The sequence below is a fragment of the Miniopterus schreibersii genome (assembly GCF_964146895.1).
Source record: "Miniopterus schreibersii genome assembly, chromosome: 13".
Lineage (NCBI taxonomy): Eukaryota > Metazoa > Chordata > Mammalia > Chiroptera > Miniopteridae > Miniopterus > Miniopterus schreibersii.
The window spans coordinates 14,751,091-14,767,401 of NC_138113.1; the positions used below are offsets into that span (position 1 = coordinate 14,751,091).

A 16,311-nucleotide genomic window follows, 5' to 3' on the forward strand; every position below is an offset into this window, starting at 1 on the left:
AATTCATATGGAAATGCAGAGGACTAGAGTAGCTATGGCAGAGTTGAAGAACAGAGCTGGAGTACTGCCAGGTCACAGCCCTGTGAGGAAACTATTAGTTAAGAAGGTGCTCAGGTGCCAAGGTGGTTCTTGGACTGGCAACCTCAGTATTACCTGGGAACTGGTGAGAAATGCAATTTCTCTGGTTCCACCTCAACCCCTAATGAATCAGAATCTCTGGGGCTGGGGCCAAGGAGTCTATGTTTTAACACTCTCTCTAGGTTATTCTTGTACTTTAAAATTTGAGAAACACTGAATTAAGACATTCTGACATAAGGAAATACAAGCCAATCAGCGGAACAGATGGAGAGTCCAGAAACAGATTCATGCATGCATGGTTCATCTGACTTATGACAAAGTTGGCACTGCAGTACAGTGGGGACAGGGTAGGTTTTTTGATAAACTAGATGTTTAAATCCATCTGGAAGAAAGCTATCTTAACTCCTATATAATACTATATATGCAAAAATCAATTCCAGAATGTACAATTGAAAACTATAAAGTTTTTAGAGGGAAAATATAGGAGGACATTTTTGAGACTTTTGGACAAACAGGACAATAAAGCTCTAACATAAAACAAAAAAATGGTAAACTGGACTATATTAATATCAAGCACTTTTTTAAATCAAATGATACCATTAATATTTGTAAAGCACTTTGACCAGGATTGGAATATTTTTAGGCTTTAAGGTAACTAACATCAATGGCTTCTCATGGGCAGGTTGCTAAGCCCTGCTCCGGCAGGTTGAGGACTGCACATGGAGTGGTCACAGCTTAATTGTATTTTGGGCGATTTGTACTTTGTGCCTTCAGAAAGGTGGCAGCTTGCTCCCCTGGGTGGGTGAATAGAATTCTGGTTAAGAACCGCTTTCTAGCCTGGCCTGGCGTGGTTCAGCGGTTGAGCATCTGCCTAGGATCCAGGTGATTGGGGTTCGATTCCCAGTCAGGGCACATACCTGGGTTGTGGGCTCGATCAATAACTCTCTTATCATTGATGTTTCTCTCTCTCTCTCTCCCTCTCCTTTCCTCTCTCTGAAATCAATAAAGATATATATTTTTTAAAAAACCCCACTTTCTATAGGCTTTTGCAATTAAGTAGTTTGTGTATTTCCCTCAGAGCAAGAAGTCAAGTCTCCATTTATCAACCTTTTAATAATTTCTGTTATTCAGGACCAGTCTAGAGTAAAATATTCAGAAATTTACAGAGTATTTTTGGAAAATGAGTGAATTATTGGAAGTAAATGATAAATTATAATAATTAGAAACATGCACTATTTTATATCTTATTAAAAATGTATTCTTTGGGAAAAATCGATGAGATGATTAAAAATAGAGTGTTCACTCTAATTTAATGACTTAGAAATATATCAGAACCTTTGCATGTACTAACATCACCCAGCCTTTGGGAAACAAATTCTGAAATTTAGAAGATGTTGAATATATGTACAGGATGTCACATCCAAGAAATTAGTGGCTTTAAAATAGAATGAAAGTTTGTGCACAGTTGTATTTTCACCTTCTGTTTTCCGTTTTAAGTTTTAGCAACACTAAACTTGACACTAAGGTTGCTCTGTCTTTTTAAGGGCTTGGTCAGTAATGATTTTGTAATACATATGTGCTATTTTTTTATTATGGTAAAATATACATTACATAAAATTCTACCATTTTAACAATTTTTAAGGGTTCAGTTCAGTGGCATTCAGGACATTCCCATTGAGGTACAATTATTGCACCGTCCATCTCCAGAACCTTTTATCCCTCCGGACGGACTCTGTGCCTATTGAGCAGCATCTCATTCCCCCTTCCCCCAGCCCCTGCAGCCACCATTCTGCTTCTTGTCTCTGTGAGTTTCACTCTTCTAGGTCCCATCATATAAAAGTATTTGTCCTTTTGTGTCTGGCTTATTTTACTTAGATTAATGTCTTCTGTGTGTATCATAACCTCCTTCCTTTAGGAAGCTGGATAATATTCCAAACTGGATGCAGCCGTAGAGAATCACTGGGGAGAGACGGAGTCACTTAGGGGGGTGGTGAAGAAAGCCTCTCTGAGGAGATGGCATTTAAGCCGAGACCTCAAGGGTGAGGCCGAGCCAGCAGTGGTCATTTTCAGGTCCCAAACTGAGTGGAATTAAAGCAGCGACCCTCGTTGGGACACATTAGAGACTCTGGATCAATTCCACCCATCTAGCTGGACAGATTACAGCTTGAGTCCTTGCCAGCGGGGCTGGCCTGCTGCTTAGGTAGTTGGGTTGGTGGTCTCTCCATCGGGTTTGCTTGCTGGACTGTTAGACTGGAAATTTTAAATAATATAATTTTCTTTGTAAGTCAGTAAGGTTAGCATTATAGCATCTATCTCCTGTTTAGTTTTCTTTTTTTACCTATTATATCGTGATTGATTCTTACCTTGTGAGCAGCAGTGTTTTATAAAATGTATGAAGTATAGCCCAGTTGCTGTTACCTCCCTTCAGAAAGCCTTTCCCAAGTCTTTCTATCTCCCAGCCAAATGGATATAAGATAAATGCATTCTTCAGCGATATCGTTATCCAGTCAGCTCCTTCTTTACAGCTTTTCAAATGTCTACTTGCCAGATTGCATTTTACTTTTAGTGTTTAGTGAGAATGTTTTGCTTGACCTCCACATAAAAGTCTCAGGCAAGCTCTTGTTCTTGTGCCAGCATAGAAAACAGTCTGACTTGGTTGTTTTTCTGGGGATAATTTCTCCTCGCTTTGGTGTGTAAACCTTCTGAAAGCCAGGCCTTAACTTGGGCAAGCCCTGAGCCAATCTGTGGATTTTGACATTGTTGGTAAAGTAATTGGTGCGATTGGGAGGTGAAGGGTGGAAATTTTTCTCCCACCCTCTTAGGGTCCCTGGCTGGGTCTGAACACACTGACGAAGACAGATTAACAGGAGAAAAGCACACAAATTAACTTAGTATTGGTTTTGTGTGACATGGGAGTCTCATAAAGAAATGAGGACCCGAAGAAACAATTAATCCTGAGTATTTTTATGCGAGGTTTGATGAAGAGTGGGCAGTTGTGGGGGAGTGCGAGCCATCCGAGAGCATGAGGGAAGTGTGGGAGACGGGGCGTCTTAGTGAGACCTGTTGGCTGACATTCTTCTCAGCGCCCATGTGCCTTCAGAGGTAGGGATGTTCCTTTCTGCCCATTATAGAGAGGGCACCTCTCACGTCAGGGTTGTATGAGCTGTTTCAGGGGAGAAGGCCAGGGGCGGGGTCACAGGGATCTTCCTGCTTCTGCTTCCTGAAACTGCTTTAGCTTAAAGATATATATATCTTCAACATGCCAAGGTGCCATATTTTGGGAGTAGTGTGTCCTGAATCCCCCATCAGACTTAAGTGCCATCACCTGTACCCACTCTGGATGATGATTTTTGTTGAGGATGAGAGAAAGTATTGTAGGAAGAGAAATCTGGGAGGGGCCCCATGTGCTTTGTGTGGGCACCTGGGAGGCTTTGTGAAACGTCACCAATTCATTCTTAATCCTCACAACCCTGTGAGAGATGGGCATGGCTAGTCCTGTTTACAAAGAAGGAAAGTAGACCAGGGAGGTCAAGTAGCTTCCCCAGGTCACACAGCTAATCACCTCACTTGGTGGAGCTGGGCTTCCAGTCAAGCTCTGTCTGACCTGGAGACTTTACCCATTGTTCCGAAGAGCCCTGTCCTGAGTGCTCCGTCTCCTATGTCAGGAGCTTACAGGTGACAGTCCTTCAAATAAGGTGGAGAGCGAAAGGACAGTGGCACCACCCACTGTGGGTAGTAGAATCAGTTTGCAGATTTACTGAATGAAAAATGTTCTTTCTTTTGAAAATTCTTGAGATCATATTTTATAATAAAACCTGTCAAATATTGTTACACATTTTAAAGAATTAGCTTTTAATGTCTTCTATTTTACCCTTTAGGCCTTCGTAGTGCCATGTACACCTATTATGTTGGTAAATTCATTCTACTTGTAGATTTAAGTAATGGAGGCTAACAAGGTTGTGCACTAACCTTGTAAAGTGTATTTCAAGGAGATAAAAGTATTTTGGTTTGCAGAGTCAGTTATGGAAGAATAGGAATACCTAGTAGACATGGCATTGGAGTGTAAGCTTCATGGGCAGGACCTGTCTGCCACCCTGTCCCTGGGGCCTTGTACACACTGCCTGGCACTGAGCAGTGAATTAGTGAACAAACACGCTTCAGCAGGGCCCTGTTCTTTGCAGCTTCCTCCCTTTTTTGTGTATTCTGTGTCTACCCGTCTTCTTCCGCTATCCCTTCAACAGTTTCCCTTCACCCTTTACTATCCCTTCCCCCTTTCCCTCTACATTTATTTTTATGTAGTTTATTATCTCACATATTTGTAATCTGTGAGATAAAAAGAACTATGTATGAAATATTCTGACCTGATAGTATGGGAAGATTCTGCTTCATTCTTAAAGTGATTTATCCAATAGAATAAGTCAACTAGGTAAGTACTGACTCTGCTCCAATGACCACATTCTTCAGAAAACTGTTGGAAAGCACACGTTTTGTTATTTTCCACTGAGATTTTCAAATCTGCATTCAGCTGTATGCTGATATTTTTGGAAGAATTAATTTCGTTCTATTCAGAATGGGATCACCCAGCTTATCCCTTCTTTCTGTCGTCTTTATTTTGTTTATTTTTTTTCTCTCCCATCAGTGTTTGCTTTCACAACCAAAGTTCTGGGCCATTCAGACATCAGCCTTGATCCTGCGGACAAAACTTGAGAGAGGAAGCACACGCCGAGTGGAACGGGCAATGAGGCAGACACAGGTAGGAATTCACATGGCAATTTTTGTTTTTCTTCTAACTCTTTACTGCTGTCAGTAAGCACACATATATGTTATGAATCTGAAAGGGTCAGATGGCTTTCATTTTGTTCAAATGCTTGGTTATTATTTAGAGCGTGGATTTTAAAATTTGATACCACATGTGTGGGTCTTCCACACCAAGGAATTCTCTACTTCCCTTTGTGCATTAGCTGGGTGCCCTGAGTTTTACTTACTATTACTGGTTTATTATGAAGGATATGAATGAACAACTAGATGAGGAGGAACATAGGACGAGGTCCAGAAGGGTCCCTAGCACAGGAGCTTAAGTGCTTATGTACCTTAGGGTGTGGCACATTCCCAGCACTTGGGTACATTCACCAACCTGAAAGCTCCCTGAACCCGTTTGTTTTAGATATTTTATGGAGGCCCCATTATATAGGCATGATTGATTAAGTCCTTGGCCTTGGTCATAACTCAACCCCTAGGCCCTCTCACCTCCCTAGAGGTTGGGGATGGGGCTGAAAGTTTCAACTCTAGTGTTGGTTCCTCTGACCACCACCCCTATCCTCCAAGAATCACCTCATTAGCATAAACTCAGGGATGGTGAAAGGGGCTTATTAGGAATCACAACGTCACCTCTGAAAGAAGGTAATGATAGTAGTACTTACAGTATAGGTTTATGGTGAGCATTAAAAGAGACAGTGTAAGAGTTAACTTAAAAAGATAGGCAGCTCCACAAGTACAGATTGTATAAGGACATAAAACTCATTCTAGCACAAAAGTATTCATTAATGTACTGATCACATGTACAGTTAATCTTCATTCGGGCATCGTTCTCCATTCAGTACTAATGTTTGTTCCTGTCCAGTGACTCAGTAGCAGGCAGCTTCTGTCACTGATTTTCTGATAAACTACATGTGATGCAAATTGGCAAGAAAAATTAAAAATTGTGCAAAAGATGTAGGATTTCATGTGGTTAATGAAGTAATATCTAAAAAAATTTTTTATTTTTTAAACAATTCCAAACCTACATAAAAGTTGTAAGAATAGTGCAAAGACTCCCATCTATCCATTTCTAGAAGGCCCCATTTGGGTTTTAGTAACGGTCCTAATAATGTATTTTGTTGGAAGAGCGTCCGAGCATGACATGTAGCTGTCACATCCCAACAGTCCCCTTTAGTCCACAAGGTTTCCTCAGCCTTTTCTTGACCTCTGTGGGTGTGATGTTCTTGAAGATTACCCGCTAGTTATTTTGGAGACTGTCCTTCAATTCGCGTTGGTCTGTTTCTTTGTGATTAGATTCAGTTCATACAGTTTTGACATTTTTATAGAAGTGTCGTTGTGTTCCTCTTATGCACCTCCTTCAGGTGGCACATGACGTGGTTTGTCCTGTCCCTGGTGATACTATGTGATCACCTGAGTAAGGTCATGTTTGTTGGGCTTCTCCCCAGTGTTAAGTTACTATTTGCCCTTTGTAATTAATAAGCATTTTGCGGGAGTTACTTTGAGATTATCCTGTTTGTCATCCAGCTTTTACCCACTAGTTTTAGCATATGTTTCCTGCCTGAGGAAGTTATTACCATGATGGTTGCCAAGTGGTAATTTTCTAATTATTTAATGATATATTAATTGGTATTGTGCTGTAGGAAAGAGCTTTCTCTTCTTATTTATTCCTCCACTCATTTGTTTATTAGAGTGTGGACTCATGGATTTCTATTTTATTCAGTGGGATGTATTCTTATACTACCATTACTTATTTACTTTTCTCTTTTTTTTTTTTAAATATATCTTTCTTGATCTCAGAGAGAGGAAAGGAGAGGGGGAGAGAGAGAGATAGAAACATCAATGATGAGAGAGTCATTGATCGAGCCCGCAACCCGGGCATGTGCCCTGACTGGGAATCGAACCCCGATCGCCTGGTTCCTAGGTCGACGCTCAACCGCTGAGCCACACCCGGCTGGGCTACTTTTCTCTTTTTATTTTGACAGAATGTTAGTTCATGTTAGCAAGATAAGCTTAAGAATAGAGCATATTATTTGTTACCATATTAAAAATAATCCACAGGCAGGATGCTATGGTAAAAGCAGAAGTGGATTCTGTGCCAGAGAATGCTGATCGTACCCAATTGTCCATTCTCCCATTCCTTCCTTTAGTAACAGTCCTCTTGAGTTTTATCCGGTAGATGCCTTCCCATCCTGCTCTGCAGGTAGGAGGGGCCATGTGACTTAGTTCTGAATAGTGGAATAGGAGCTGTTACAATTAGTACATAATCTTTGACTTCAAGGAGCTTACATTCTAGAGGCAAGGTTATTTGTCTTGGAATTATTTTCTACTCCATCCTCTCTCAGACCCTGCACTCTCAGTAAAATACTGTGCAGTTACCATGTCGATTTGCTTTTCTTCCTGCACAGAGCTAGAATCAGGAAACATTTTAGGGAGGCCTTAGCATGTGCTTCATAGTTTGTCTCATGTTGTAGTCATCTTACCTCTTTTTACTAATTACCATCTTCAGGCCCCTTTATATTACTCTCACAGCTTGTTGTCTCCAGAATAGTGAGACAGCTAGGGGGGCCAGCCTTATTAGGGTTCAATGCCTGTGAAGAGAATTGGGAGGAAGCAGGATAGGGTAAGGAAGAAGTTGCGCTGAAGTACAGGCCCGGCACAGCCCAGGCATTTCCCACCCGTTGTCTCCTTTACCTTCAACCTTCCCTTCCCATCCACTGGATTAAGGTGAAACCTCGGGCCAGGTGCTCTCTGGAGCTGGGGGGACTCGGCAGCAGCTGGGAGCCTGAGGCAGTCGGCTGACTCACACCCCACAGTTGGGCCTCAGACAGAGTCAAGAAGGGAGGTGAAGCTGTGGTTCCATGGTCAGCGTCTTACAGACTTCATGATGAATTGCCCCTATTGTGCTGAATTCCACTTATTAAAAATTCACTTCACAGTAACACAGCAAAGTGTCGAAAGGACCAAAGTGTTAAAATGACCAACTGTGCATATTTTATTAAGGTAAGTGTATGACTTCTTGTTCAAGGAAGTCACATAATACCTTTTTTTGGAGGGGGGAACAGTTTAAATGTCTTAAAATTGTGGCCTTCTGAAACAGAGCACTAGAATACATCCACCTATCAGTGAAGGACGTTTTGACTTAGAAGTGATTGGCTTTGTCTTCATCTCTCCCATTAACTTTGGCATATAAAATAATCGAGTCAGCATTCAATTTTCTATTGTAGCAGCAATTAAACTAAAAAGTACAGAAGTAAATTTGTTTACAAGTATATAATATATCTTTTCAATTCAAAACCTGCATCATTCTGTGAACTGTGCAGGTTATGTTTTTAGGTAATGGACAAGGATGTGCTTTGGGGAAAATGGGTTTAAACGAAGAGCCGAGTCTCTCCACTCTAGGATTCTGTCCTGTCTCGGCCTTTCTAAACCTGGAGTCTTTTCATCTTGCTGTTGGAATGCTGCATTATGGAGAGAGTTGTACCTCTCAACCTGTGAAACAGAATGAGGGAGTTGTTATTTCTGCCTCTGCAGCATAGTATCTCAAAACAAAATATTTCCACTCTCCAACCCAGAATTTTTGTAAATTAGCCAGATCATGTAACAAGATGGATGAGAAATTTGTCTAATTTTCTATCATTGTTGAGCCATTTACCTCATAATCTGAACTTTTGCCGATTCCTCTAGTTCAGAGTTTGATATTACCGTGTGTGTCGAAGTTACTGTGTCCCTAAAGACTAGGAGGAAAATGATTTAAAAAATACATGTGTGTATAAAACAGTGTTTCAGAAAATTTCTGTTTTTGTTTCTGTGAAATCTGTTTCCTTCCTCAGCTGTATAAAGTGATAAAATTGTCATATTACAAGTTGGAGAAATGCAGGTGTGATGAGGCCAGGTGACTGGCCCCAGGTTGCCTGACTAGTTAATGACATGGTCTGGACTGTAACTTACACAGTGACAGGCAGTTGCATGGAAAGATCCAGTGGCAGGTCCGAAAGATGGCAGGTTTGGAAGGGATTTCTAAGTGAGACATCAAACTTAAAAAGGAAATGGTGCATCGCAGCACAAGGTGAATAAATCAGTGTTATAAGATCACAGTATTTATGTCCAATATTTATTTATACCCTGCTTTTTACCAGTGGAGTATGAAGTAGTTGTATTCCCTACTGTCGTTCAGCTTCCCCTCCCTGTCTGATCCAAATCTAAATACTAACTTTATTCATAAACTCATGTCTTTCTTTTTTCCTTCATTATGGTGAAAGCAGTATATTCTACGTATAATCCAAATACGAAGCAAATTAGTTGAAACCACATACATTCAAAGGGACCATCTTTCTTATGTCCAAGCCAAAAAGCTTGTGCAAACCAAATGTCATCTTTGTCTTCTGTCACATTAACTGCTTTCATTTAGTGTTCGATAAACTGAGCTCAGTCATGGAGGGTTACTATGCGATTATTGTATGTTCATTATTCAAATAATCTTGCTCACGAATGTTATCTAGTTGTCTCTTAAACCTGTTAATTTGAATTGGAAAGATCTGCCCATGTCCCGGTGGCTTTGCCTCTGAAGATGTTAACCTAGCAGGGACCTATTCCTTCTCCCTTGGATTTCTGGGAGGACATTGCCCTGAATTGGAAATTTGAGATTATAGCCATTTTCTGTCACTAGAGACTATTCATACTGTAATTTGACTTTCTTAACTGTGGTAGCTAATCGAGATTTCACAATTTTTAAGCAATTAAAAAAATTGTTCTTGATACTGTAGCTTCACTTGTCTTTGGCAGAATCTAGGTTTTTATCATGGTTAATGATCGGAGGGAGGGGGCCCAGACCTGGGTGATTGGTACCATTGTGGAGATTATTGCTCCTGTGTAGGTTGAAAGATTTCTCTTTAGAAGTTGGGAATTTATACGGCTGTTTGATTTTTAGTAATGATTAAAGGCATGTCATAACAAAAGCCTTAATTGGGGGAAAAACTGGCCACAGTAACATACTGTCAGGCTTTATACATGAGCTTTGTACTTATGTTTGAATAACTCGAGGCAGAGATCCTTTGGATTATTTTTGTATGGATGGAATGCCACACTCTCCTGGGCATTATGTGTAACATCTGGACTAAGCATATGGTTAGTAGTGGCAAAGTGTGTTTTGTTTTTTAAACTATGTCACTGTTCTTAGTTGTTTTAATTATAGAAATGATACCTGCTCATTATGAAAAAATGTAAGCAATACAGAAATGGAAAGTAAAAAGAGCTTCCCCCCCCTGCTTGCCTTCCAGTTTCAACAGTTTGCACCCTCCTAGACCTCTTTCTATGCATAAGTAAACAAGTATGCTTTAACATCACTGCAGTCACACAGTCTGGATTGCGCTCTGCCCTTTTCCTGTTAACATAACAGCTTGATCAACTCTGCGAGCCAGTTCCTGTGCATCTAGCTCATTCACTCCAACAGTCACATGTCGCTTTGTTAAATAGAGCTGATATAATTTATTTAACCAATCCCCTATTTTTGATGGTACTTTTAAACTAATATATTTTTATTTTAAACTGCATAGAAAAAACTTTATTACTGCACATAATAATAAAAAAAGAACTTAGTTCACTCAGAAGAATCTCAAGTGAAAGATATAAATTCTCCTCTGAACCCCAGTTTGTTTTTTAGCACATTCTTTTGTTGTTATTTTAGTGGTGTCCATTATAACTTAAAATATTTACACTGCTATTATATATCTTTAGTTTTATAGTTTATACTATAGTTTTGTTTCTTGATTTATCACCTTTGGATGGACTCTGTGCTGTCCACACTCTGATGATGATGTTTAGTATGCTGAGATATGCCATTGAGCTTTCAAATATCTGAGACATGGAAATGTGTCTTCCGTTCTGGTTCTGTTTGTACCTGCACTGATAACCATGTGCAGCATTGGAAAGTTATTGGCAAGTATTGACTCATGTGACTATAGCTATGCTTTTATTTGTTGGTATAATTATAGCTACTACTGTTTATTCAGAACTGTGTATGGTTAACTACCATTTACTGAACACTCATATGCCAGGAGCTAAATAATCCTAGTAAGTAGGCATTATCTACATTTTTACTGATGAAGAAACAGAAGGACAGAAAACTGAAGTGACTTACTCAGGGTCTTATAGCTGGGCTGGAACTCAAACCTGGTCTACCTGGGATTGTGAAGTCCGTGCTTTTATCCACAAGGCTGCATTATTCCAAGGAAGCTGTGAAAACTGGCTTAAAAAAGAACAAAGCTATCAGTATAAGACATCACCTGTATAAAGCACCATCTAGGGGAAAGGGGCTGAATGAGCTTAGGCAGGACGAAGTGAGTAGAAGCTTCTGTGAGAAGGGTTTGGGTTGCAGAACTCAGCTTCTCAGCCTACGATTTAGGTGGTTGGGGAGGAAACTGCAGTGCAGAGAATATCAGGATGTGGCACTGTGGGAAAAGGACACTGGGTCCCGCAGAAGCCAAGGGGGGGCTGCTGGAGTCATGCTGATGGGCTAAATCCAGGATCTGAGCTTCATGAGAGTGGTTTAGGTAAGTGGTAAAAGAGTGGGACAAGTGATATACAACACAAAATAAGCTTTATTATTGATGGTAAAAAATTAAAAAACCCTGGTAAGTTACAGGAAAGTGAAAAAAATAGGTAATAGCCAAGGAATTTACTAAGGGGCGGAGTAAAGTGCACCCACTTAAAGCACCCCCCCAAAGGCACTAAACGATAAGGCAGTCAGGCTCCAGGCAGGGGCACATGAAGTTCTTGGACAGTCAGATTGCGTTGATTGAACTGACACACTGACCTTTCCTGGGAGAGCACCCTGTGTGCATCTTAATAGCCTTATGCAACATTTCCCAAACTTGCCTGAACCTGCAAACCACTTCCAAGTTGCTTGTTCACATAGGGCTCTCCAGCCTAGCTCTCAGCTTCGGTGCCGGGAGGTGGCGGTGACGGTGGACACTTTCGGAGAAGACTGCTTTAGGCAGAGGCGCGCTGTTAATCTTGAGCAGCTCCGGCATGAGACCAGTCATACCTTTCAGATTATCGGCTAATTTCTGCTTGGCTCTTCAGAAAGCTGATAAAGACTGATATCATGCTAGCAACAATGAGGAGTAGCCTTCAGTGCAAGGGTGGGTCTGTTCTTTTGAAGATACGTTGTTCCATACTTTTAGATATGAGCACACAAAGCCTGCATCCTACCAGACCTTGTTCAGAATTGCCCTTCTGTACCAAATCATTCTCTCTGTGCTAGCTTTAAACTGCAGTCTTGAAATTCTCTGGGTTTTGGGGCAAAGCTCTCTCTCTGCTGAAAACAGAGCATTAAGAAGAGAGGACACATCATTGTTTTCTGGGGTTTATTTCTTCGTTCCCCTTTCATAGTGATATCCTCTGACCTGTGTACTGTGGCTCTTGGAACGCTGGTTTGTTATTGCATAGGGCTGGGGAATCCAGGTGCACAAGTAACTTTTTCTCAAAGGACACTCGAAGTATAAGTGCTTCAAGGTGAGGTTTGGGGAGAACAGCTTTTTAAAAGGGGGTGTCTTAAAACTTGAAGACAGTCTTGTATCACAACAGTGACGCACCATGAAGTTGTCTTGGTGTGTTCCAGTGGTTGTGCCGGGACTGAGCCCTAGACAGTCCCTCTCTCTGCTCACCATCACTCCCATCGGCCCTCCTCTCTGCCACCCTCCTGGACTGCACTGTCTTGCTTTCCGTTCTTCGTGATTGGTTTAAGGTCTGTTTGCTTCCTTCCTCCCTCCTCCCTCCTCCCTCCTCCCTCTCCCTCTTCCTCTTCCTACAGACCACCTCCAGCTTTAACTATGACCAGTGCCTGTGACTTTCAGGTGTAACATTTATGACATTTAGAAACTGGAAAGAGAAAATGACAGGTGAAAGGGTGGGACACTGGTTTAGAGGCCATTTGCCTAAATTTCTGGGTGTATATGAAAGCTCGCAAAGTGCTTATTTCTCCCTGAGCCATTGTTTACGCCCGCGTTCGTGAACATAAATATACACAGTGGTAACTGAGGCTTCACTTTCTTTCAGTCCCATTCTTCTAGTACCCGCCGCCCTACCATTCTTTTCCACACTACTTGGGTACTTGATGATACTTGTGTTCAGCTAAGGGCACCTAAAACTAACTAACAAACATCCTCAAGTGCTTGAAATAAAACAGAATACTCTTGATAAAGCCGTATACTCATAGAATGCTGGAATTGCAGAGATCATGGAGGAAATCACCTCATAGACGAGTGCCATTGTGGTTAAACGACAGCTCGGTGGAGATACACCTAGAACAGAATCCATACCAGCACTGTTTCTTCTGTAAAGGACTCCAGTTTATTTGTATAATGAAATTATTTTCCATGCCTGTATGGGATTCTAGTTTGTTTGAAATAATCTCTGAAAAATCTAGAGGTGTGCTATAAATATGCCCCTGTATCTATAGTTAATTTGCAAATAGAAAAGAGTACTTTGAATCCAGTAGGGGATGTACACCGTCAGCCCTTTCTTTTGAATATTAATTAAATGTTCTTAGTTTTGTTGGTAGGTGGATCTTACTTTGGTGATTGTCATGCTTAAAGTGCAAAGAAGTATATTTTGTGCAGGAGAGAAGATAGGTTAGAATCCTGTTTTTAATCTTTATCATGCGTATAGCCTGATCAAGTTCACGAAACATGACTGTACTTGCACAGGGGCTTATTCATGGGCTCCGGCTCAAATGAGGGTTGGTTCTCTGCCCTCTCTCTCCTGTGGTCTTTGCCTTTGGACAGTATCTGAGACTATCAGAGACACTTACTCTGAGATCATCTAAAAGTATCTTAGAGTATCTGAAATACATAACAAATTTGTTTATTAATAAATCAGGATGTATTTACTGAGTGCTTAATATGTTTTAGCTAGATGCAGTAACTATAGCAAACAACATGAGTTTTGCTTGAAAATAAAATGTTTTTCATGTAATTAGGACTTCATAAAAGTAAGTGCTGTGATGTTGCTTTTGGCTTTTGTATTATTATTAAATAAGCATTGGTTATTTTTTTTCCTTTCAGAGAAAGAAAAAAAATTTGATAAAAAGAAAAATTTCCTCCCTTTTGATGAAGTAATTCAGTGAATCTTTTATTTATGTATTGTAACCATATGTATTCAGCCAGAAGTTTTTCTTCTCTTTGCTCCTTCCTACAACTAAACAGCTTTGGGCAGAAGCATGCAACCTTTTTGCTATTAAGTTTCTCTGAAGTAAGGCCAGAAAAGTTTTAAAAATATTTTGACCATGATAGTTTAGAAGTGCGGTTATGTCTCAATTTGTTCTGACTGACTTGATTGAATAACATCTTGGATTGTCAAACAAGTGATGTAATGAGTATTTTCTCATTCTACAGGATATTCTTAGGCTGACAGATATATTTCCCACCTAGTAATAGAGAGATTCCCCCAACTGAGGAGCACTTTCCTCGCAGAAACTGGTCTCCTTGTCTTGTGCTTTTGCTGGGATATGTTAGATTCTTGTCCTTTTCTTCCTTCTGAGGAAGTTTGGACTTGCTACTTCTTTCTTTCTCTCCCTTTCTTTCTTTCTCTCCCTCTCTTTCTTAGAATTTAAGTTTTAAAAATTAATTTTGTAAAAACTTGAAACAATGTCAAATTTACAGAAAAGTTGCAAGAACAGTACAGCTATCATTTGTATCTTGAAGTATTGGAAACTAAGTTGCCAACATGGCACTTCACCATCCTCAAATACAAGGACATTCTCCTACATAACTGTAGTATGTGTATTAACACCAGAATATTAACCTTGCCATATTGTTACCATCTAGTCCTCATGAGACAGGGCTGTGAAAATTAGTCAGCTGGCAAAAAAAGAAAATTTCAGTATGGTATTTTGCAAAAATGCTTTTAGTTTAGAGAAGATCTAAGTATATATCAGAAAAAAAAAATATATATATATATATTTGCTCTAAACTGAATGACAGATTAAGAGACAGGTGAAGATGATCATGGTAATAGGACTGTTGTCCATGTGTTTGCTTAGGAACTCCAGAGTGTGTCTGTATTCACTTTGATGCTGAATATGTGAGCTCTTTTGATGGCTGATCACTTGACCACTGCATAGTGCCAGCCTTTGACTTTGCAGTTGGCTCTGGCGTCTCTCCTGAGTCAGCCGTCCTGGTCTTCTTGGTAGCTTCCGGATGTTCAGCTATTGATACCCGTGGGGGTGTTTCAGTACAGACAGGGCGCTTCAGTGCATGTAGCTGCTGCTGTCCACTGTCCCCTAAGGGTGGTCTTGCATGAATGAATGTCCAGCCTTACAGCTCTGTTCCCAAAGAGGAAGAAAGCTCACTGCCTGTGATCAAATAGATCCACCTTTCACTTTCACCTTGTTCCTGAGAAAAGAGCCCTAAATGAAGTTCTCCATATAATTTTTCTCTGATTCATATTAAGACAATGCCTTTGTCAAAGTGACATTAGGGTTGAGAAATAGATACACTAAAGGACAGTTTTCATAGAAAAAGTAAAAGGGCTGATTAATAAGGATAGTTCTTTGAAAGAACTATTATAGGAAATCTTAGTTCTAAAAACATTTTTTTGATAAATTTTTAATGCACATGTTTTCATAAATGTTGATTAATTTTAAGTTTTTTCAAAATTTTAACATTTATAGAAATTCAAGAAAAAATTTATACATCCATCACCTTATCAAAGTGTTTTTTTATTGTTTACGTGTCCATTTGTATAATGTTTAATCAAAATCTTGTTTATATTAAAAAGTTATTATACATATAGATTCTGATTGTGATGTTTGTTCTTAAGGCTCTTGCAGACCAATTTGAAGACAAGACTACATCTGTATTGGAACGTCTGAAGATTTTCTACTGTTGTCAAGTACCACCTCACTGGGTCATTCAGGTACTTTTGTTATTTGTTATTGGGTATACTTTGCATTTGAGAGATAAATGCATTAGAAAAGAATGGTTTTCAATTTATCTCTGTTTTCCAGTATTTTGGTGAAAAGAATAAAAATAGCTGGGGATTGTCAGTTACTTCAAATAGCTATTTTGATTAAAGTGATATTAGGCTTTTAAAACATTTAAAAAAGAATTTAAAACTAGATAAACAGAATCCTTGAAATTAAATAATAGGAGAACCACAGAAGCTTTCATTTTCAAAGTAACTTTTTATATTTAAAAGCCCTGTAAGGACTTTCTGCCAGAGAATGAATATTTAAACCAAGCTATTTGCAGAATGTAAAAAAAAGCATTTACTTCGTACTCCATTGTGAGGCCCTGAACTACTTTCCTCCTAACACCCCTTGTTGGGGAGGAGATTCTGCCCCCCTCCCCATTGATCCATAGTTCTCCTATGTTATAGGTGTGGTCCCCCTATTTTGTAAAATTTTTAGTACTGAAGGCGATTTAGGCACCTGGTCCAATTTCTTAATTTTACAGAGAAGAAAATTGAAGCCCAGTG

The 16,311-nt window shown here is 39.9% G+C and overlaps 1 protein-coding gene across 1 annotated transcript in view; it reads left to right on the forward strand.

The window, feature by feature from the left end:
- The window catches only part of TTC27 (tetratricopeptide repeat domain 27), a 104,718-nt gene that overhangs the window by 43,844 nt on the left and 44,563 nt on the right, over positions 1 to 16,311 (forward strand). The window contains exons 10-11 of the mRNA XM_081156906.1: positions 4,718 to 4,831; positions 15,655 to 15,750. Of these exons, the coding sequence (XP_081013032.1) occupies positions 4,718 to 4,831; positions 15,655 to 15,750 (210 nt within the window). The remainder of the gene's footprint in view (positions 1 to 4,717; positions 4,832 to 15,654; positions 15,751 to 16,311) is intronic.